Genomic DNA, 23,977 nt, shown 5'->3' on the forward strand with positions numbered 1-23,977 from the left:
GCCAGCTGAAGGCCAGCTAACAGAAAGAAGACACCACATTTGCTGTGCCGATATTGAGTTTACTTTGCAATAGGGACTGCAGCTTTTTGTATAGATGATTTCTTTCAGTAACCAAGTTGGTGGCCTTGAAAAAAAGAGAATTTTCTTAGAAGGCACATTCTGCTTCAAGTTTCACGTTGCTGACGGTTCCTGTTTCCTCTGACAATGTTTATGACCATCCAAGTAGGTTTCAGCATGCTTTTTGGGTGACTTTAGAAGAGCTGCAGGAACCTATTTAGAATCTGTGCTCTTGCATAGCAATTATGGAGCACCATGTTTCCACTGAAGTACCAGTTTTATACCAAACCTACCTGTAAAGAGATCATATTGACCTTCCCCCATTTCAGAGCTGGCTGCTATACACAGGGACATTCAACATCCAGTCTGACTGGCAAACAGGTAATTTTGGACAACTGACCCTTACTGGCTCACTCTGGGAGCAATCTGAAGTCTACCTGGAAGGGGGTTATAAGGCACCTTGTTTCAGTACTTGAAAGGCACTGGACATCAAAACAAGGACCAGCTACATCAGATGATTAAAGTCAACACCTAAAAGGGTAGGAAGTGAGGTCAAAACCAGTTTCAATTAAGGTTTTAAAAGATAATAATAAAAAAGTAAAACCAAAGAAGTTTGATACAGACTTTTATCTACATTTTTATTACAGTGAGATGAACAAAATAAGCAAATTGAGTAAAATGTAATGAACATTGCCTGATAACATTCTTAGACATTTCACATGTGCTTTTGACAACTGCCTTCTTCTAAATGCCTCTGGGACATGAATTGTAATTACAACAGATGTAGGAATTCACCAAGGCTCTTCTGAGAAACAGTGTCATTTCAGAAGCATGAATTCATCAGAGTACTTGAAAACAGTGCTTGTTCTGTAAACAAATACTAAATAGTTTTGCTATCACTTTCCTTTCTAGAACTTTTGAAACAGATTTTAATTGTTGTTATAAAATTAATCCATCTGCTTAGACTAGAGTACTGTTTCTCCTACAGCATATTTTCCTTTCCTGAATAACTAAACTAATTCTTAGTTAATGAAATAAATCTTGCAGGACAAATCTGCATATAATATTTTAAACAAGAAATTTGCATTATGAGTTCATAAAAGCCCTTTTAAATTCAATTTAAGTCTTATCGTTTATGTATGGCTTAAAGACAACAAAGAATAGACTGCAAGAATAGGAAGGTCATCATCAAAGTCTAAAGTAAAGAGTTAGTTTATTTAATACTGGATTTAAGAAGCTATTTTTTTCCCTAAGAATTGCTCCACTACTTTTAAAAAATATTTTTTTTTCTACTGGTTGTTAAGCCCTTGCTGGCATTGAGATGATTTGCGTGTGAGTTATAAAGACAGTCTCTGTGAACCATTTTCATTAATACATTAAAGTCAATGGCATTAGTGATGCCAGCTCACACAAACTGTAAAGAAAAAGACAAAAGCTAAGCCTTGCTATTTTCAGCACAAGTTTGAAACTCATGCAATAGGACTACATTTGCCTTCCACTTCTGTCTTTCCTTGGTTCCTTGTACAAACATAAGTGAACAGGTTTAGTTCATGTACACCTTGGCACTTCCATCTCAGCAAGGCAGGGTCACGCTGCAGAGGGTGTGTGCTGTGTGACAGAACCAGCTCCGGGCAGCACAAACACCCAGCACGTTCTCAGGTACTAACAGCCTGATCCAAGGGCTACTGAGGTCAGTGAAGTCAATGACAAGTCTCATCCTTGAAGTCTCCCTCAATTCAAGTGTAATCAGCTGCCTTCAAAGATCTGCAGTGAAATTAGAAGCTGCTTGTTTTTAGTTTTATTTTTTTTTTAGGAATACTACAGTCAACTTATGTTCACTATACTCCACCACAGAGAACCTTTTAAGTTGAAATCTTTGACACCTCATTCAAGTGCCTTCCTTGTATTTTTAAATGATTTACAAATACCGCACACCAATACCCACGTGTTATCTGCATTAAATAAAAATACCCTTGATTAGACTATTTCTGGGCTAGGAACTTTCTGTTCTATATAAATATAAGACAGATCTAACATTGCATTCAGCACCAAATATATCAAAACAAGCTAATAATTGGACATTTTCTTCCATAAGTAGTACCAAAGAGATTTAAGTTCTTTTGAAGAAAGGATATAATTAAATATTACTTGAGGTATTTTAACAAAGTATATTTTCTCACTGCAATACATCCTAAAATAATTATCCCTCGTTTAAACAAGCAGGTGCAGAAAAAGAGAACAGACAGTACAAGAAGTATCCCTGTGTCCAGTGTCACTTAATTTTCAAAGCATGATTTAACACTTGGTATTTATAACTAGACACTAAAATTTGCATTTCTATACTATCTTCCACCTGAGAATATGAAGGAACTTTGCAAACTCATGATAACCTCCTCTCTCCAGAAGCACTCAGATCAGTAAACAGCAGCAGAAACAAAAGTAAAGTGAGATTTCTGCAACTTGCCCAAGATCAAACAGGAAGATAACAGCAGAACAAGACTGATATTCTTTTTCCTGTGTTCAACTCACAGATGTCCATTCTTTCTGTATTGATCCCACTTCGTAACACTAACTAGCCTTTTGTGTGCAGCATGTTCCCAGTAGCCCAAAAGAACATGCAGTCTAGTAAACCAAGATACACAGTACAAAAGAAAATGGAGCTACTACTTATTGGTTTGAGATATGACCTCTTACTAACATATTTAAAACAATTTCCAAGTTAGCCTTTATCATCAAATGAAAATTTTATTTATATTTTCAACATGAAATACATTTAAATACAACGCTGTGCTGACATACATGCTTTTCTGCAAGACTGATCAATTGTCTTGTATATTCTGATTTTAAATAGGTACAATTTTAAACCTTTTCTGTACTTTGCTGTTCATGATAATTAACTCATTGAAAGCACTATTTATAACACTGATTACAAGCTGTACATAACTAGAGGGTCATGACATACAACAGAAGACAACAATTACTTGGTTTTGCATTATCAAGTGCTAAATTACATACACACTTCTTCAAAATTCAAAGGCTAGCTTCCGTGGAGTCATGAATTGCTTCACAACTTCATCTGTGACCTGCTTCCTTCTTTCTTGATGAGCTGCTATCAAGGGCTGCATTGTTTCAATAAGTACCTTCTTCAGCTCCCCTGTGAGCAATTCCCCACTGGTGTAGGCCTGTCAAGAAAGTGTTGGTGGCTAAATGTGGTGCTATTCACAAAAAGACTCAGTGACCAGTATTTCTTTAAAAGCCTCATACCAGCAAATACAGATTTGGGTGTCTTAAAAATAAACACATGCCTTAGAAGATTATGTGGTATCACTCTGAAGATGCAACTTGTAAAATTGCTTGTTGCCTTTGAAAAGATTAAGGCAGCTGGGCATTTTCGTAAGTTATTATACGGACTGAATAAGCTTCTTTCACAAGTTTAACTCGGAAATCCTGTAATTACTTGCAGGAAACTGCTTATTTTCCTCCCCAGAATCCCAGTTCAAATAAACATTCACTCTGAGCTGTTTTTTGCAATGAGAGGTACAAATTCTTATATTTTTTGTCTCATTACATTTGGGTAAGAGATTAGATGTGATTGAAATGTCCTTTTTACAGCAAAGACACTCAGAATCTATGTTCACACCAACAGTCATATTCACAGCTGGGAATTCATTCCATTGCTGATACTGAAATGCTTTAGCTAGAAGCACAGACTAAGAGCTAGAAACCACGGCTGAGGCAGTTCAACTACAATTTGAAATGACAATAAACATGATAATCTTACATCCCTATGTCATCAAATAATTTGTAACACCTATTCAAGGTGCTACTCAGCAACAGTAAAATATGTTAACCAGAATTAACTGACTTGCAATTTCACTGGTGTGTTTTTGGGCCTGAAAGCTTCCTCTGGTGCCTTAACTGAAACTGCTCCACTAATGCCACTAAAATCAGCGAGTTCATGTTTTCTAATCAGGTTTGAGGCACCACTGCAGTGAGCTGCAAGCTGTGGGCCAGGCTTTGTGCTCTGCAGCTCTCAACTTTGTTGCAGCTGTTCCTAGCAGGAGAAAGCTGATAAACCACTGTGACATGGGTGTTATCTACTGCCTTCCAGAGAACACACATCACCTAGTATTGGTGAAGTGAAATGTCTTGCTATCAACCATGGGGACAGAAGTCTGCCAGACAGGTTTAAGGAAAATGCAACTCATATGAAGCAGTTTTTTCTTGGGATCAATGAATCAATTCCTCAGAGCTATTACATTTCCTATGATGATAAGAAAAAATAATAAACCAGCAAGCCTTAGACATGAGCTTTTCTAGTTTTGCCGAGTGCCTTGCAATACGGAACAGGCAGAGTGTATTATACAATTAAGTGAAGACTTATCCTAAGGTGGCCTAACTTGAAAGGTAGGGAAGATATTGTCCTATACAGTGTTGGAGATGCTTATGAAAATACTAGTGGTTTTTTTTTTTTTAAGAAGAGATAGATTGACCTGTGAGAAAGAACACTGCAAACAACAAATACTAATATTGACGCTTGCGAGGGATAGAGAGAACAAGAATAACACCAGAATTACCTTCCTGGAGAAGGTTCACAGGAGGACTCAGTCACAGTTTTGTTGAGGGCTGAGGTTACAGCTTTGTTCTCATAGTAGGGAATGAACAGCACTATCTTCAATTTGGCTACTTACCTGCTTCAGTTGTTCGAGCCTGTCATCATCTTCCAGGAAGAATGTCAGGTACATAAAAGACACATCAACGTCACAGTTCCCTCCGTACTTCCTGTGCTCCTCAATAGTATCTCTGCCTCCAGAGAAGGCATGCTTGTTAATCTGAAACAATATGATGATGCTATGGTATAATTTCTATTAAATTCTGGATTACTTCACTGTAAACAGAGGTGTATCATGATCCTCCAGATTCTGTATTAAGGACTAACTGAAGGGTGAGTGGGACAAGATAATGCAGAGCCTCAGGACTGAAAAAAGGAAATCATCAGAACCCATCAGGGAAAAATGGCTACACACATATACCTCAGACTGAATAATCAGTACAAAAATGAAGTGAAAATTAAAAATAATCCACTCAAGATTCAGTCTAAAAAGTTTTAAGTCCCTTTCACTGAAGCTGTTGTCTGTTGGACAGAATTTGTGCTCGCAGGAAATGTACTTCATGTAAGAAAAGATATTTACTTCATCAAGAAATTAATTTTGAAAGGATGAAGGAGGCATGGAAAATTCTGAAGAAATCCTAGAGAGAACCTAATCTCCTCTTTTGCTATAAAAGGAAAGCAAGAGAAAGCAAAGATTACAAAACTCTGTCTAGAATGCCTAAAATCAGACCAATGCCCTATTGCTCAGCCTAAAAATGGAATACTTGCTGACATCCTGCCTCTCTTTTTAAGCAGTTTCCTATAGGCAGATGAACTGTACTGGTGAACAGATGTACTTGCTAATCCCATCCTCGGTAAATTCTGAGGACACCAGCCTATTTTATACATTTATACATAAGTAGAATTCTGAGGATGCTAATCTTCCTACAAATTCAAAGAGAATAAATTACTTAGAGGAGGGAAAAAAGTATTTTTTTGAACATATGCTGAGCTTTCATTTGGTTCTTGTATCTTTTGAGATAGCATAATCAACCTGCCAAGAAACACATTTGCATACGAAGTAGATTTTCTTTTTAGTTCTGGTATCTAGGAGCTGCTATATATTTACAATTTATGAATATTCCTACTATCTGTGTGACTGTCTAGTGATTTTTTGCACTTTTTTGAATCTCTCTAAACCACCATGTTACAGATGATGTCTTGTGGCAACAAATTACAATCAAAAATGATGCACTGATGAATATTTTAAGAAAGCAAACTGCCATCTGCCACATTACATCTATTCTTATGTTGTAGGACAGCCTGAATAGCTGTCTCAGCATCTATAAAACTAAGTTTTTACATACTGTTCTGAATTGACCTCTCTCCTTAGTAGATTTTGAGTCTGTATGAACTTTTTTCAATGTTCCTCATCTCTACAGTTTTTCCTCTCTATCAGGTGAAGGCACATTGTTGTTTTACACAAAATGTTTCTTATATTATTTCAAATTCATTTTTTTAACATATTCTGGCACCTACTGATTGACTGAGGGTTTCAATGAGTTACCTACAATACTTCACTGATTTTTTTGCATGGAATTTCCCTGAATGCTTGAATACATCTACAGATGTAGAAGCTAAATAGCACTTTCTAGGAAAACTAACAAGTAATTGAGCTGTAATTTGCTGATAGGTGGAATAAGAATAGTTTATTAAAATGTTGCCATTCATCTCCTTGGATTACCCAGAAGCTTCTCAGCCTTTCCCAATATACAGTAATTTTTCATCTTATATTACCTGTAAATTCAGAACTTACTTCATTACTTAGCAATGTACCAGTAACCTGAAAAATGCTGCACGCAGTAAATTTTTTTTATGCAGCAGTACCACCCTCTTTTCAACCTTCATCCATGACCAGAAGTCACCTTTCATACTCTATTTTTTTATTTATTTCCTGAAACAATATTTTGTATTTCACTCAAGCTCTATTTCCATAAAGACTTGTTTCTCATGGGCTTCAGAGGCTGAAATAAATCTCAGTTTGTCCTTCATTACTCAACAGTTTTCATCATGTTCACGATTTTTCTTTATACCTTTTATAATCTAAGTAGCTAGGATTATTTTGTTATTTTTTCAAGTAGTTTAAAGACAGTAGAATTAGGACTTATGAACTGGACATGAAGCATCTTGGATCTCTTTGCAGATTACAAGCTACTTGCCAGGAAAAAACACACGGAAGAACATTACCAATATTACCATTAACCATGTATTCTATATTCTGAAATCACAGCTTTTTTTTTAAAGCAACTCTGTAACTGTGCAAATAAACTGGAATTATTATAATCTTATAATCCAAACACATGAAGAACAACAATTCTTCAAAACAGTACTGTTTAATCAGTTTCTACCAAAGAGAATGAATCATTATAGATGGCTGTAGAAGAATCTGACCTATACACAGGTTTGTCAACCATAAAAGAACTAATCCAAGCCTCCCCAGAAGAAACTACATATACATCTTTTCTTCTTGTTTTGACAGTTATTTCATGTCTGGGTATCATGTCTATAAATCCTCTCCCAAAGACTCATTTTCCATTTCTTTAAATACCAAAACACAGATGAATCTTTTACAAACTAATCCTCTGACATCAGATAAGAGGGATCTTCCTTTGAACTAGAAAAGGCACTAGGAATACACTCAGATAGGAGAAAATATCCCTTCTAAAACTCAATTCAACATAATATTTATTTGTGAATTGGCAGAAGTAGATTCCCAAGCAGCAGGAAAGGTCTGACCTGTGTTGGAACTGACACTGTGCAAGGTTTGGTGCTCCCAGCATGGAGAGGAAGTCAAGAGAAAGAGCTGTTTATTAGGTTTACATTATGGCCCGTTAGATTTCAAAACTATGGCAACATAATATTTATATTAAGAGCAGGAGTCTCCACAGCTCTTATTCTTACACCACTGCTCTGCAGACACCAGAAAAACAAACATAATGTTTGTACTGTCAGACTAGCTGGCAAGGCAAAAGATCATATTTGATAGTCTAGCTAAATTTGCATAACTTGGTCAATTCCTGAAGATGCTTTGCCATGAAATCTATGGGAAAAAGGATTCAGATATGTTCAAATAAAACACTAAAAAATTGCTGTAACTGTGAGGACCACTGCAGGTAATGTCAGACAACTGGCAAGGACATCAAGGGAGTGTCAGGTAGAGAGAGCATTGTCTTTAGGAGCTGTGGGCCAAAATCTGCAGCACTTGTTTTGGATGAAACTGAAAACTATTTATATTTATACAGTAGCTGGAAACACGGTTTAGTGGTGGACTTGGCACTGTTAGGTTTATGGTTGAACCTAAATGATTCTATGACCACCACTCCTCTTTGTTATAAAGCATTGTGCTATCAGGTTTTGCAGGTCCTTACCTTTGTCTTGATTTGTTTGGGTGTATCAGTGAGGAAGATGGAGGAGTTTGGGTCACTAGCACTCATTTTGGTCTGGGCTCCTTGTAAGGCTGGGAAGAAGACTGAATGAAGTAAGGCTGGTTTAGGCTGTCCAATTCTAGGTGCTACATCCCGTGTCATTCTAAAATAAGGATCCTAAAACAATAAAAGCACAGAATACAGTTGAAAAATATACTTTGAAAACTGATTAGTGCTGACTCATTCATGCCTTAAGAGGTGAAGCCAAAAAACCAAAAACTGACCAAGCCATGAAATGTTTCAGAATCTACTTCCAATCCAGAGGAACAAAAAACAAAATTCCTTTTTTTTCTTTTCCACAGTTTTGCTGTACACTCTGATTCCCTCAAGTAATAGGCATGTTTACAAAGTTTTACATGAATTCAAATAGTTGTGGAAACTATGCTTAATATGCCTGGAGATGGATGCAGACTAAGATGGAAGCTTCCCCCCAAAGCATTTTAATAACCAGTAGAGAATCTGAAGTAAATCAGTGATGAAGCTGGCAGTGCTATGCTCTGTCACAGTGATGTGACTTAAATCAACTGTGATATTACTACATAATATTGTGGCTGGTGAATATGCTTACACCATCTTCCAGTGACTGTCCCTGTGACTAACACAGCTAAAGAGTCAGACAGTGCAGGATTTGACTCCTAGAAACAGTACTTACTTAAAGACTCTATTACTGTCATTTGTGTCTGATGTTCTTCCAGATCTGAATTGTTAAAGTTTTGCAGCCTTTCTGGTAAACTATTTCAAAGCTTCCTTATTCTTACTGAGAGAAGGTTTTTCCCGATGGTTCAACAGAAATCTTTTATACTGCCAGTTGAGCTCATTCCATCTTGTCCTAGTTACTATGGAGATGGACAAAAGTTTCTTCCTACCACCATGTTAGTATGCTTTTGCATAGATGTTACTGTCTTTGCTTTCATAGATGTCAGTGTGAATTGAGTAGAGATCAAGAGAGATCCAAGAGTGGCAAAAAGTAGTAATGCATGATTGTTGTTAAGCCTTTGTCTTCTCATCTTTTAGATCTTCCAGTTTCTATCTCAGAAAGGTGCTTGCAGGAATGTTTTACAGATGCTTTGAGATATCACCAGGAAGCTTCAATGGTACACTACAAAACCAAATTAATGAAAACCTAATCAAGTAATATGGTTTTCTTACCTGATCGATAGCACAGGGGATAAGACACTGAATGTTCTCCTTGCCATTGAAAATCTGTGGAAATGATGAACTGAAGGATGGGGCAGCTTGAATAGCAGGAAAGCTGATCTTACCTAGAAAACAGCATGTTTGGAAAAGCTAATCAGCCAAAATAAGCTGTGATAAATAGAGAGAGCTTTTTGAAATATGTAAAATGCACAAGTGAACCACCTGGATACTCACTTGAAGACCAAGATCTATCCTTATCAACCAATGTTGCCTTATATGAGGAAACTTTCTCCTCTTTACCTTTTGTGATATCAACAAACCTTCAACTGACATAGAAACCAATGACAAAAGGCAAGATGTGACCACAAAGATTTCAGAAATAGTTCATCACTGCATACTCTCTTCATCATTGAACTATCTACCCTTTCCAGAAATACAATTGACTATGCCATCACTCAGACCTGCTTTTTTTTCCTCTTTGTGAGAGAATGGTTACAGTCACTTATCAGGCAAGCTTCCCTCTAAGACCTTAGAATCATTGCTATATTCACATTGGACTTGGGAAGCATCTCAGATGTGTCTAGTTTTCTTTTTTATACAGTGCTTAATCACAGAATGGCCAATATCCTTCCCTGAACAAAATCCTGTCAGAAGAGAGAGCAAATAGCAGACTTTGCAAACATGTAATGAAATCATTATCACGATACCAACTTTTATGAGAACTGTTAAAACAAGTAGAAATCTCATCCTTGGTTACAGGGAAGGCTGAAAAGCTGTCACTGGCATAACTACTGAACAAAAATGATGTTAGTGCTCAGGAACACCAAGGATTCAATGACATCTTTACATAGAATCTTTTTTTTTTTGCCAAAGTGACAGAAATCCGTAACTGTAGTGAAGTAAATGGAAGACAGCAGTTACCCAGCACGTTGATAATTAGGGTTTTCAGTGCTCCCTAGCACTTTTTCATCTATGTATATGCCTATGTGTATTAATGAAACATTTTCTGAAAATCTGGCATAGAAATTTCTAGGAGACATAACTGACTACAGTTGCAGTCACTGTAACAAAAACCAAAAAAGAAAAAGTAGCTCTCTATTTCAAACCCTTCAACATCAGTATTTTGTACTTTGCTGTTACTAAGGCCAAAAAGGTAAATATCATGCTAGAAATTTCACTGTAAAGATTTTCTATTCTGAAGGAACCACAATAATATCATAGAATCAGAATCAGCCTAGAAACATGATCTTCTTGCTTTTTCTGCCTCTTTCATGAATGCAGTACTAATCTCCTTAAACTATTACTTAAAATAGCTCCATCAAAAGTGAAAGTAAGCATTGCTTCTTGTAACTCATTTGATTTCCTACCAATGCAATCACTGTCTGTAAAGCCAAAGATTCCTTTCACTTGGTTAAAGGTAACATGCTTCTGAACCTTGACAATGTTTTTGTAGAATCCAGGACTTGTCCTATGAAAAAAAAAGTGGAAAAATAAAATGAGAAGAGCAAAAAAGTGGATGTAGAAACTTTGACTGCAAAAGATGAGAATGTCAAAAAACCGGCAGGATTAAATCTCATAGTTTCAGACTTTTTGTGGCCCATTAAGATAATAATTAGAGAATTTTTTACAAACAGGAATTTTAACCCTTGAAAGTTTTAATTTGTTCTTTCCTTTCCCCAACATTTACTACAAATACTTTTTTCATGAGTAAATGTCTAAATCCAGAAATATTTAGATTTGGAAATAGTGCCAAAATGCCTCACGGAGCCTGAAGTTTACTTATGCTTCTCTGTGAACTCAGGGAACTTAAAGAGATCATGGTTTCTGTGTTGCTTGGTATCCTCAGGATACCGTACAGGACACTGCTGCTGCCTGAAGGAATGGTAGCTCAAATCTTCCAGATTCTAATTTTCTACAGGATAAGTTCCCTGGTTGGACTTTCTCTGTCACTAAACACAGCAGCAGCATTTCCAAATCAAAAGTAGCTCTACAACTTCTTCCTTTTTAACTTCTGTTGAGGAGCTGAAGAAACAGCAGTTCTCCCCTGCCCTCCTTCAGCCACTGGGTCAAGTGTTAAAGCAACTTTGCTAAGACAGGAAACTCAGGGGGGGTGAAGACGCAAAACTGCTTTGTAGGCTCCACATTCTGGTGCTGTGGACATTACACAGCTTGTCTCTAAAACATATATTCTCTCATCCAAGTCTTTAAGGAAGCTCATCACCCCACATGGAAGAGCAAAGCCCACAGATTCAGTTCTGAACTCTGCCATAAAATTTCTTCCTTCTGAGATGGCAGTTTTCAATAACAATTTATTTTTCTTAAGTCTTCTTTAAACTTTACTGAATGATCTTTCATGCTGTATTATTAAAATAGTTGACCACAACAAGTTGTTGTAATGCCTTCTGTTAATGCAGATAAAGTGTAATTGCACCTGAAGGATTTTGATGCCATCTTAAAAAAAAAAAAAAACAACCAAACAACAATCTGGAAGTTTCTTGGTGGTTTAGGTATTTTCACTTTAACTGGTTTAATATATTTTTCATAATTTAAGCACTGCACACACAAGTATTTGTTCATATGTTATTCAGGAGAATGACAATAGTACGTATAAAAAGTTAAGACAGCAGAAAAAATAATATGTTTCTATTTTAAGTGTCATAACACTTGCCTTGAAGCTTTCAAATTTAGACACATTTATTAAAACACTGCCAGCTGTCAGAGTCTGAGAGAAAATCCAGACATCTTTTTTTTCATTACAATTCCCTAAAGAAATTTATACTTACCCTAAATAGTCTAAATCTGAAAATATAAACGTTTTATTGATGTCAAAACCACAGGCGATGATGTCTTTTGCATTTTCTTTAGCATATTCATATGCTTTCTCAACTGTCATGTCCTTCCAAAGGTATTTCTCATCATCAGTTAACTGTATAACTAAGGGAACATCAAATACTTCTTGCAGCCACCTAATAGAAGAAGAGAGATGTTATCTCAAAATAAGTTAATATGAAGATGTAAGTCACACAGATAAAACGTTTTTATATATTTAAACAAAAAATATATGAAGAGATCTGATTCTCTTTCCTTTGTATGCATATGCAACTATGTTTATGTGAGCAGATGAAACATTTTATAGAGATTATAATGACATTTTACCTGGAAAAAAGCCTCACACTTATTGTTTCCTGTACATATGACAGCAGTCACCAGTTGTCATGGAACCAAAATTCAAAAAGGCTTTAGCTTTTTGAGCCCCATGTCTCTCTGTCCTGCTGCTGCAGGCACCACACACATTACAGAGTAATGTTACTGAGTCTCATCATCATCTTGTTTTTAAGAACGACAAAAATTCCAAGGAGTGCCACGGGGCTAAGGGAGCAAGGAAAAGGGCTGTATGGTGATGCAGGGATTATGATCACTTTAGTGAAAAAGTAAGACTGAATTGAGTTCATTAATATTCACCTCACATAATCAGATCTCCTTGCAATGTATCCTTTTGGCAGTTTCCTAAACCATGTTCAATGTTTCCTTCAGAAAAAAATGCTTTGATTAATACAAATGGTAGAAATGGCTTACTTTGTGAACATAAATGGGATAAGATGACCAACATGCATTGCCTGAGAGGATGGCCCTCTGCCTGTATAGAGGTAAAAGGACTTCTTATTTTCATAAGCATCGAGTATTTGGTCCATATCTCTAAAGAAGGAACAGAGAAAAAGCAATACAACTGTTTAGGAAGAAACATCCACAGCAAAAAGCTTCTACTCAAAATCTGAGTGCTTTCAAAGCCAAATAATTTTATAAATAAAATATTGTATGTTGAGTGTCCTAGAAATAAAGTTCAAGTTTCCTCATTTTTAATTTCAGAAAAGCATTGTCTCCTTTAGTCCCCATGGGGAAAAAAAAAACCCTCAAAGAAAAATTAAATTAAAAATTAAAATTTAATGTTGGAAATTAAAATGAAAATTGTGCAAGTTTTAAAATTACTTCATTGGATAATAACCTCTAAGGCCTAGTAAACCAGCTAGGAATCATTTCCCAGATAGGTTCAAACAACCAGCTTGGCTGACCTCTGGTGGAGGTTGTGCCCCAAATCATGCTCATGCACTTATCTGAAATGTGCTACCTGCCACAGGCCAAAATTTTAATACAAGGAAAACTTACCTGTGAGAAAAAAAGATTCCTCTACGTAGAAAGTGGTGAGGTTTTTGCCCAGTAGCTCTTTCTATTCGATTGATCAGATCTGTGTCGATTTTACTGCTGCCAAATCGAACTATAATCATAAAATGTTAAAAAAAAAATCAAAATAAGCACAGCATCGCTACAGATTTTGGATTACCAATGGCATACCAATGCAGGTTAAGTTAAAAACACATCTCCTTCTTCAAGTCTCAGGTAAAATGGTTAGATTTTCCTGACTCTTGCCTGAAGTCCCAACAGACATCTCCAGTACTAACTCTATGCTAGGAGGCCCAGTCCATTCACATGTAATATTGCTCCACCCATGAATTATTACAATTGTAATCTCCTTACAGCAGAAGTATTGATATTCCAAGCAAAAAACCACGCTAAAGAAACACATTTAGGTCAATAACTTGGCCTCTCTAAGCCACAGGATGAAAATGCCTTTGAGGCTCTGAATATTTTTCTCTTGACGTCTAAATTTTCTGCTCAGACCACATGGTCTTTCACTTCCCAACCCCAAACCCTTCTGCAAACTCAATTCTTCTTTAATATGTATATGATTACAGACACTGGTCCCCTCAAGAGGCTTGCAAAGGTAGTGCCTAATGCTCTTCATGGCAATCAAGTAAGACAACTTGGTGGTTAAGGAAAGGCTGTGATAGAGTGAAATAGCAGTATTTTTCCTATTCTCAATAATTCTTGGACTGTAATAAGCAGGTCAATGTTCTATGACTTAGACTTGTTGAAAAAAATCCATACAAAAATCTACTCTTTGCTACTATTCTGCTCTATTCAGCATCAGAACTATTCAACATTGCACTAATAATTATTGGAAATGCCAAAGTATTTAAGAGAACAAAACAGAGACTCTGGATGTAAAGATGAATCTTTTATGTACCAAATACCCAGATCCACCTATTCCAACTACCTTATTAAAGAGAGATTACATTAGCAAATTTCATGGTTATAAGACACATGTCTGCATGGAAGAAGCAGTTCCTCTCCTACACTCTGGCTGAAAATGGGGATGTGTGTTTAAATGTGTTATGTGAACTGGTTTTTGTTTTGTTATTTAAACTATTCACTGCAGCCTTTCACAAACAAAAATCAGAAATCCACACTGAAAGACTGACTCAGTCTTGACAGAGAAGAAGAGTGGTGATGCATCTAATTTGGAGATCAACTTGGACATAAGCATTTCTGCTGTTCCAGACCCTCTATGCCTGTTTCAATTTATTTGAGAAGTACTTGTTATTACAAGGCTTTGTATATAGTCATTAAACTTGAAGTTAGTAGGAATTAATTACTAAATGCGAGGTAAAATTAGGCATATTATCACAGAACCATTGAATGGTTTGTGTTGGAATGGACCAGAGAAGTTGTGGATGCCCCATTCCTGGAAGCCTTCAAGCCCAGGCTGGATGGGGCTTTGAGCAACTTGGTCTAGTGGAAGGTGTCCCTGCCCATGTCAGGGAGGCTAGAAATGATCTTTAAGGTCCCTTCCAACACAAACCATTCTGTGATTGTATAACCTTTGAAGGCCATCTAGTCCAACCTCCAACCTTCCACTAGATCAGGTTGTGCAAAGCCTCATCCAGTCTGGCTTTGAACACTTCCACGGATGGGGCTTCTCTGTGCAACCTGCTTCTCTCTGCATAGCTTCTCTGTGCAATCTGTGCCAGTGCCTCACCACTCCCACAGTAATGGATTTCTTCCCAATATCTAACCTTTTTCAGTTTGAAACCACTTCCCTTTGTCCTGTCACTCCAAGCACTTGTAAACAGTCCCTCTCCATCTCTCTTGTAGCCCCTTTTGGTACTAGAAGGGGCTATAAGGTCTCCTTGGAGCCTTCTCCAGGCTGAACAACCCCAACTCTCTCAGCCTGTCTTCACAGAATTGGTGCTCCAGCCCTCTGATCAGCCCTGCTCCACAGGTCCATGTCTTTCCTATGCTGAGGGCTCCAGAGCTGGATGCAGTACCCCAGGTAGAGTCTCAGAAGGAGCAGAGTCACCTCCCTCGACCTCCTGGCCACGCTGCTTTTGATGTAGCCCAGGATGCTGTTGAGCTTTCTAGGCTGCAAGTGCACAGCGCCAGGTCACGTCCAGCTTTTCATCTACCAACACCCTCAAATCCTTTTCCTCAGGACTGCTCTCAATTCATTCTTTACCCAGCCTGTATTTGTGCTTGGCATTGCCCCCACTCAGGTGCAAGGGCCTTACACGTGGCTGCATTGAACCTCAAAAGGTTCACACGGACCCACTTCTCAAAATTGTCCAGCACCCTCTGGATGGCATCCTGTCCCTCAGGTGTGTCAACCATACCACTCATCATGGTGTCTACAGCATTATGCAATGGGAAACAAGTTCCTGCTTACAACTTTTCATTCACTGCAGGTGAGTCAAGCAGGATATCATAAAAGGGAAGCACTGGCTCATCCACGGAGCCATTAAAATAAATGTCACTAAAAAACATAAATGTTGATACGTGATTCAGCAAAGACAACTTTAATCCCTATGTTTTTTGAGTGTTAACATATCTGCTTCTCCTAAGTAAGCCTTAATTACTGAATGAAGTTCTTCCTATCAAATAAAATGTGTTACAAAATGGAAAAAATAATTATAATCTGGATGAATACTAAAAAGAGACCGAATGAGCATGAAAATGTTTGATTCAGCACAATGGCAACTGTGCTAAAAGGCTAATCTTACAGAAACAGAAAACATGAGAATATCCCAGATTAACTGGGACTAGGTATCCTAGAAATCTTTGCATACTGTTGTAAAGAGTGATTAAATGCTCTCTGATATATAGAACATTCAACTGGAAATGCCTAAATAACTTTATTAAACATTCCCAGATTGCACAACTTCCTTTTCTTTGCCCATCTTCATCTTTCCTGTTAAGAAAATGGGTAGTTTTTCCTGACCTATTTCATCCTATTTGAATGTTCAAAACATTTTAGGCTCTCTATTTACAAAGAATCTGCCTTCCTAAACAGCTTTATGAATAACAAGCAGCAACTCCTTCACTTCACTAAGTGGCTAGGCTAGCATTCTACTCTCAAAAATTTCCAACACATCACTTAGAAGAAGCAAAACGACTCATCTACCAAATTCACCAAATTAGCAAAAAATGAGTAAAAACCCTTTAGGTTCACCTACCACTCTAGGGAATATCAAAATACATATACACAGCTAAAAAAGAGCATGAACTGATTTACCGTGAAGTCACGATGGCCATTTGCAGGATGATCGTGAGATTGTGCCAACACAAGTATTCTACTCTTATTCCTTTTCTAAAGGACTCAGAACCCTTCTCCCAAGAAAACAAATCCCCTTCTCTGTAACTCCTTTGCACGTAGCAAGATGATGACAGATCTCGCCCACTTCTAGATTCTAATAATTATATTTTTTTATCTCTCTCCCACTAGTCTATATTTTTCTTTGCACACTTTTCCCTTTCCAAATTTTTCTTTCTCCTGTTACCTTCTGCAGACTAAGCCAACATGCACATACATTTGATATGATCTTACAATAAACATCAGTTAAAGGAATGCTGACACAAGCAACTGTGCTTCCAAAAGCAAATATATGGTTACTGCCACATAAGGGTGTATGCTCTGTTGTCAGAAACAAGCTACTAAGCAGACCTCAGCAATGTACAACTGAGGTACTAAATGTGAATTGAAAATTGACAATAATAAAAAAAAAGGAAAAATAGAAAAAATAATGAATAGCTCTCTCACTTGTTTCTATGCTAGACTCAAACAAGCTATTAAAACAGCAAACTGTAAAACCAATGAGGAAATTAACTAAACCTCTTTTTCTTAAATTACAAAACTTTGCAAGTTTTGTAACACTCCCGTCTACAACATTTTCCATTACACTGTGTGTTTTTGAATGAGCTGCAACTCCTCCATTCCAGCCAGCACTTGGCTGCATGCTAGTGTGTCTTCTGAAGAAGTCATTATACTTAATAAACTTCTGCATTAGTTTTGGATCATTCCTGCATTCCCTAATTCATAAGGGATATGAAGAGATGGCAGAAAGAATCCTACAGCCTGGCTGAAATGATCTAGGCTCTAGCTCTTCTGCATCACAGCCACTGAAGATGCAGATACTCAGTCACAGTGTCTTCATTAACACAACTTCTCATAACAGTCCTTATGCCAAAAATCCAACTGCAAGTAAAACATTATTTTGAACTCGAAAGTTCTTTGCAAAGTTTTTAAGGCCTTCATAGGAAATCCCACCTAGGACATTTTCATCTTCTACAGCAAATTCTTGAGACATGGGAATGCTAAGATTAGACATAAATTAAATGTTACCTATGATGGTATTGATCAGGATGCTGTTTCTGTGGTCATTAGGATCACTTTACATAAATTCCTTAGTAGCAGTGAAGGAAGAGTTATACCTATGAGCTTGTCATAATCCACGCCTTTAGCGTTTGACGTCTGCACATTCCAGGGATCTACCAAATCCTCATCCTCTTCTTTAGTTGTACCATTGTTTATTAATACAAGATCTTTTGGAGGCAAGCCTGCCTGATAATCTTGTCCTGTTGTTGTTTTATATGACAGTTTTAATGATAATAGCATCCTTACTGCTGCATCAATTTCATCCTGAATAAAGGAAAAAAAACCAACTGCTTACCATACTTAAAATAGACAATTATATTAATATCTTAACCTTTCAAAATCCTGCATCCATGCTTTGACTTGAATTGCATCACTCACAAACTCTAAGCCTTTATTTAAATGTTTTCATCTTAACATTTTAAGCATAAACTTGTAAGATATTTAAATAAAATATAAATTATTATCTAATTTACTTTACAATGCTTTTAGTGGCTCACCTGGAAATAATTTATTCATTACAATTCATTGACAGATTTGAAGACAAACTCGAACAAAAAGTTATGATTATGACCCTTCTAATATAAAGGTACTGTAAAATCTCATGCAAACAATAAACAGAGCAACACTTTATTTGACTCCCACTTCTCAAGGCTTACTCCCTCAGGCAATAACACTAAGAGAGCCCGTATTAAAACTGAGCTCTCTTTGCCAACACAGTGAGGACAGAATAAGGAACTTAAAAGTAATGGCAAATTACTAAATTTAAGGGAGATTAACCAGAGACTGTCAGTGCAGTTACAGGAAGACATATTTGCTGATGCTTACAATAATGCTTGGAGAAAAAGATTTGCATGAAGCATCTAAAACCAGGGAAGAATGGAAGTAATATAAATTTACTTGGATGCTGTCACATAGCATGGCAACTGGCTGAAGCAGACTTCTAAGCCTATGTTCTTACTAGAAGAGTAAAAACTTTGCTCTTGCTCATGACTACCTTGCTCCAGGTATGCCACAGTTCACGAAATGGACATAAATAATTTTTAACACAATTTTTCTTATCACAGTGCAAAATAGATCTCAGAACAATCATATTCTTCAACACTCAAAGACAGACCTGAACTGAAAAAGAATAGGTTCAAAACATGAAATTGAAAATACCTTTGGTGCTTTTCCTGCTTTCAATGCTCTGACTTTCTCTCCTTGTTCAGTTACTCTTTCAAACAGCTGAAGAGGACTCAGAGACTTCAAATCACAGTTCAGACTATCAGCCATTGTGCCAGACTGCACAAAGATCTGTTTAGTTACAACTAAATTTATCCAATTCTTTGGCTTGTAGATTCAAAACAGCAGCAACAACAAGGAGAACTGTAGGGTAAAAAGCATTGTGTTTTATTCTTTTGTGTAAGTCTTGAAGATTAGATGAGCAGAATAAGAGTATAAACACTATACTGACCCCATACCAAATTCTATTCACATCGAATTGATAAATGTGGAGATATTAACACAATGAGCTTCAGTTTCATACAGAAATGGACTGAGACTAACAGGAGTAACAAATAAATTTAGAGATCACTGTTCATGTTGTTTGTCTACATATTTAACACCAGAACACCTTTTCAAAGTCAAATTCCTGGCAAAAGAAAAAGTAATTGAATATATGTACTATCCAGAGCAACCCAGAACAATTGGTAGAGGTTATCTGATTCCTGATTAGTTAATGTTCCTGCACTGATACCCTGTCAAATTCTGAATGATGAGACTTTTATAGCTATGATACAGAATTTTGTCTTAGTATATGTAATAGAGTACTTCAGCCCAAAGAAGGATATACAAGAGAAAAGCTTAGTCATCTTCTTTATGGCCTTCCTGCACAGGTTACAAACACACTGATGATTAGTGAGAAATGCTGCTTTCTAGAGAATCCTTGGGTCAGTAATAGGCTGTAAATTTGCAGAACTATGTGTTTCTCAGAAATACTCAGGAAAAATAATAGGAGAAGGCTTAAAATGAGGTGTTGGACGAGACTAATAACACAGCAGTCCTCCTATGTCCAACATATTCCTTGATCACTGCAGCTTCCTACCACAGAGCGTGCCCATGCCTCCACAAACAGGCTTCTCTCCCAGACTAACAACTATAATGTTCTATATATTAACAATAACATCATCTGAAAGTTTCTTAGCAGTCTATTAGTTATCAGTGACTGTGACTTCACAGAACTACAACTGCATAGTTTACAGGAGACTAACACAGTAAAATAATGCTGTTAAAAAGTTAGATAAGCATAGTTTCTATTACCAAATGCATTAAAATTATTTTCACTCTACAGCAGAAAAGTCTTGGTCTTTAGCTTATCAGTTATCTTCTAAAATGTTATAAATAAACTCTGCTGTACTTAATTTTAAAGAATACATTGAACACCTCTTAGTAATTAGCAAGTCAGGAAACCCCTGGAACATGGATTGCATTGAATTACCTTATACCTTACTACATATACCTCCCATAAAGGTGTCACAGCAATTAATGGTATTGCAGCAATTTCTCCCTCTGATTTTTCTGAAATTATAAATTGTCTTCAGATAACCTCTGAAAAAAGCCCAGAGTTTTATTTATGTCTAACAACTCTGGTGAACCTGTTATCAACCTGCCACATGTGAACACTCATTTCAACTGCAGAGGCGTAATTCCTTATTTTAAAAACCCTTATTTTCAAAAGTTATTCATGCTCAGCAGATCTCTATACAAAATAATGAGGTCTTTAGAACTATATAGGCTCTGAATATTCTTTTGGTAAAAATTCAAGCATCGTGCTGCTTAAATATTGAGAACTGAGGACAAACAAGCATTAACTTGAAACGGGAAGGGAGTTTTTATGGTTGTGGTTATAGTGAGCTTGTCATATTTACATAGAAGAAAATTAGTGTTAGGAATATGTAAGGAGGACACCATCTGTCAGAAAAATAACACTGTAAGTGGAACTGCAACTATCTCGAATCCATTCAGGAAGAACATACCACAGTAACAAGGTACACAGGGAAGCATCATAAAACCTGTGGCTGTTAAAACGAGGAAAAAAAAAGAAACAGAAGCCTGTAATAGTTGCTTTAGCTGTTCCACTGTATTTCAAAGCCTTCCTTCTACAAAATAATCAGCCTAATCACAACCTTGGTTATATTTACACAGCATATATTTAAACTGCCACTGTAAAAAGCCCTTCAGCTGCCTAGTAAACTTAGGAAGGTCAATTTGGTAACTTGCTGGTTATCAAAAAAACCCCTATGATTAAGGCTTTGTTTGTCAGTCAGTTGCAATATTCCCATATTTCAGTTTCAGCTGAATATCCTGAGAAAACTGAGAAGTGTATACATCCACTTGCTAATGTGATTTACTTAGTCTATTAACTCTGATGCCATATTTAGATTACATAATTGACTAAAATAAGACTAATGTGTCACCAGTAATACTTAAATTTTTAACCATATCTCAATCCCTTCAAGCTTGACTTTTTGCAGTTTGACAGTGTAATTAAAAAAAAACTAATTTGAAGCAGATCAAACAATTCTTTGATGCATTCCTACAGTTTAATAACTTTTTATATTTGGATATAAGTGCTTTCCATTTTTTCATAGGTACAAGATATTTAAGTGGAAAAGAAAGTGTAGAATAAACACATATTAGAAAATGTTTAGGAAGATTAACACACACCCTTTCTGTACAAACATGCCAGTTATATTTACTTCAAATTTTAAAAAAATAGAAAATATATAAAAAAGAATTTTCTTTGGCCTAGAACAGATTGTGATTTGGTGTTTTAACTTAATCCCTGAAAGGACATTGCTACTGATAGATTGCTTTCACTCAGAAAGGCTGAAATGAAAGGCTTTCACTCAGAAAAGCTGAGACTGAGTATATATACTGGAAAGCATTAACCAGAAAGAACCCTTTAAAATGTTTGGAACATTATGGATTGAAGATGAGCAAAGAATCTCAAATGAAGATGCATTTTCATCAGAAAGTAACAAAAGTAATCTAGTTGCTGCAAGAAGATACGAAGATATTATGACTATAAAATGCAAAACACATTGACTGCTATATAAAAGTTATCTCTATTTACCTTGGTACTGCCCCTATTCAAGCCAGGAATTCAGTAATGCCCATCACAGGTCTTTATCTTTTGAAATTCATAAATGCAACTGTGAATCATTTAAAAAATGTTTGGATATCCAGCATTTTATCAGGAATTTTTTCCTCACTTTCTTATTGATATTATGAAAACTAAAAGTCCTGGACACATCAGATACCATGGGCAAACAGATCTGGAGTAAAAAAATGGTACATGGGAATTTGAGAATGGGCTATTAGGATATTTGGGACCAGGATCCAAAATGAACTTAAAAGCCTCAGTTTCATGGTGTGAACTTGAAAGCCAAGATTTGTGTGCCTTGTCTACCTGTGCAATGCAGGTAATCTGTAATGGGTACGGCTCCTATGGCCATTTCAGAACATTAAACCGTTGTGAGACAAAGCTCAAAAATAATCCTTGGCAAAGTTATCAGAGAAGTGCTCTCTGTCCCACCGAATGACCATCACAGACCTACAATCATTTTCACTGTTTGCAATCTGATTTGGTAAGTTAGAGACCCGAGAATTAAAGAGCAGGGTTTCATGTTATGTTAAGAAGAGCTCTTTCGTGACAAACATCCTATGAAGGTACAGCAAGACTTCCAAAGACAACAGTAACACAGTAGTCCACAAAAAGCTTTCATAAGCAAATGAAAGAATGTGGAAGTAAGTATAACAGCACTTACATTCCTGGAAACTGTTTTGCCTCCTGCAAATAAAACAAAAAAGTGAAATTAAAGTAGATAGTATCCACACAGAAACACACCTTGAGAAGTACTCCAACAGAGGCTGCATTTTATAGAAGACCTACCTTCCCAGTCATGACAGACACCCATGAAAATATGAAACTATAGTGAAAGAGTGTAAGATGATTCCCCAAGATGACAAGAGGACCGCTCAACCCTTGTCAGCTGAAGAAAGTCCACTGTGAATCTTTACTATACACCAGCTGTTATGAGCGAAGCTGTCTGCCCCAAATCACCCAGCACGCCAGCGTTCCCTGAGCCCTGCAGTATTCCCTGCCACACCCTGCCCGGCCAGGGCCGGCTCTGCCCTTCTCGCGGTGGGACTCATTTTCCTGCGGCCTGGACATCTCACCCTGTCCTTTTCTTCCCAGGGCATTTTGTCCTGACGCGTTGGCGATGTAGCCCCGGAGGCCGCAGGGAGTAGAGGAAAAACCCTCCAGCCCATCCACGCCTCGCACAGGGAGGGAGGGAACGTGCCCAGCAGAGACCTCTCGCGCCCAGCGCCTCGCACCGCTCACGGGGGCGGCAACGACTGCCCAGCCAGCCCCCCTCCCGCTCGCGAGGGTCCATCCCCGCGGCCCCATCCCATCATATCCCATTCCCTCCCGTCCCTCCTCACCCTCCGCTCCTCGCTCTACACCATTGCATCACCCCACGCGGCACGGGCACACTACGCCTCCCCGGCTGGGAAACCACATCCCGCCCGGAACCAAATTGCTCTCACAGCCCTCTGTCTCCTCCAGCCCCGAGCCCAAGGAAGAGCTTCTCGCCCGACCGCTTCCAGGGTGGAAGAAGGCTCCTGTTCGGCTCCAGTGAGCGCGCTTCACGCCTCCGGCACTCCCAGCGAGCGGGCCTGGCGTGGGGGATATCGGCGCTCGGAAACTGATTGAGTTGGGAGCTCGCTTGTTTCCACCCGGCCGCCCTTTTAAAAGCCTGCGCGACGGCGGCCCCTTCAGGTGAGTTGTGGCCGCCGGCGGCGGCGGGAGGGAGGGTTCCCACGGGGATGGGAGCTGGGAGCGGTGGGATGGAGCTGTCCCGCATATCGGCTCTCCCGGCCCCACGAGTGGCCTCGGCGCCCGGGGACGGGGAGATCGGGCGCGCGCGTGTGTGCAGAGGTTACGACTCTACGGAAGCGCAGGAGGCGGCCTCGGTGCCCAGACCACGCTGCTCGGGCAGGGCTGCTCCGGAGACACCGGGTGGGGTGGGGGGCCGCCGGTGGTGCGGTTCACGGAAGCACAGAGTCTTACGGCTGGAAGGGATTTCTGGAGATCATCCAGTCCAATCCCCCCCGCCA

The 23,977-nt window shown here is 38.0% G+C and overlaps 1 protein-coding gene across 1 annotated transcript; it reads right to left on the reverse strand.

Moving 5' to 3' along the window:
- Positions 1-674: 674 nt before the first annotated feature.
- WARS1 (tryptophanyl-tRNA synthetase 1) lies at positions 675-22,647 on the reverse strand. Its single transcript, XM_018082405.2, has 11 exons — positions 22,624-22,647; positions 18,974-19,180; positions 17,872-18,079; positions 13,435-13,543; positions 12,847-12,966; positions 12,054-12,236; positions 10,638-10,738; positions 9,283-9,395; positions 8,077-8,250; positions 4,749-4,889; positions 675-3,239 (listed from the first exon to the last, which is right to left on the reverse strand). The coding sequence occupies exons 2-11, from the start codon at positions 19,085-19,087 to the stop codon at positions 3,081-3,083; spliced, it is 1,422 nt and encodes a 473-aa protein (XP_017937894.1). The 5' UTR covers positions 19,088-19,180; positions 22,624-22,647; the 3' UTR covers positions 675-3,080.
- Positions 22,648-23,977: the final 1,330 nt, after the last annotated feature.

This window comes from Manacus vitellinus, unplaced genomic scaffold (genome assembly GCF_001715985.3).
Source record: "Manacus vitellinus isolate BGI_N305 unplaced genomic scaffold, ASM171598v3 scaffold_6_pilon, whole genome shotgun sequence".
Lineage (NCBI taxonomy): Eukaryota > Metazoa > Chordata > Aves > Passeriformes > Pipridae > Manacus > Manacus vitellinus.

What these genes read in the sequence shown, in the direction of transcription:
- WARS1 (XM_018082405.2), bottom strand. Translation starts at nt 19,087, where the DNA reads ATGGCTGATAGTCTGAACTGTGATTTGAAGTCTCTGAGTCCTCTTCAG. An exon ending in GGATTATGACAAGCTCATAG is followed by an intron (nt 13,544 to 17,871) that starts GTATAACTCTTC and finishes TTATGATTATAG; the next exon opens with TTCGATTTGGCAGCAGTAAA. An exon ending in TCCCCTGTGCTATCGATCAG is followed by an intron (nt 8,251 to 9,282) that starts GTAAGAAAACCA and finishes TTATTGTTTTAG; the next exon opens with GATCCTTATTTTAGAATGAC.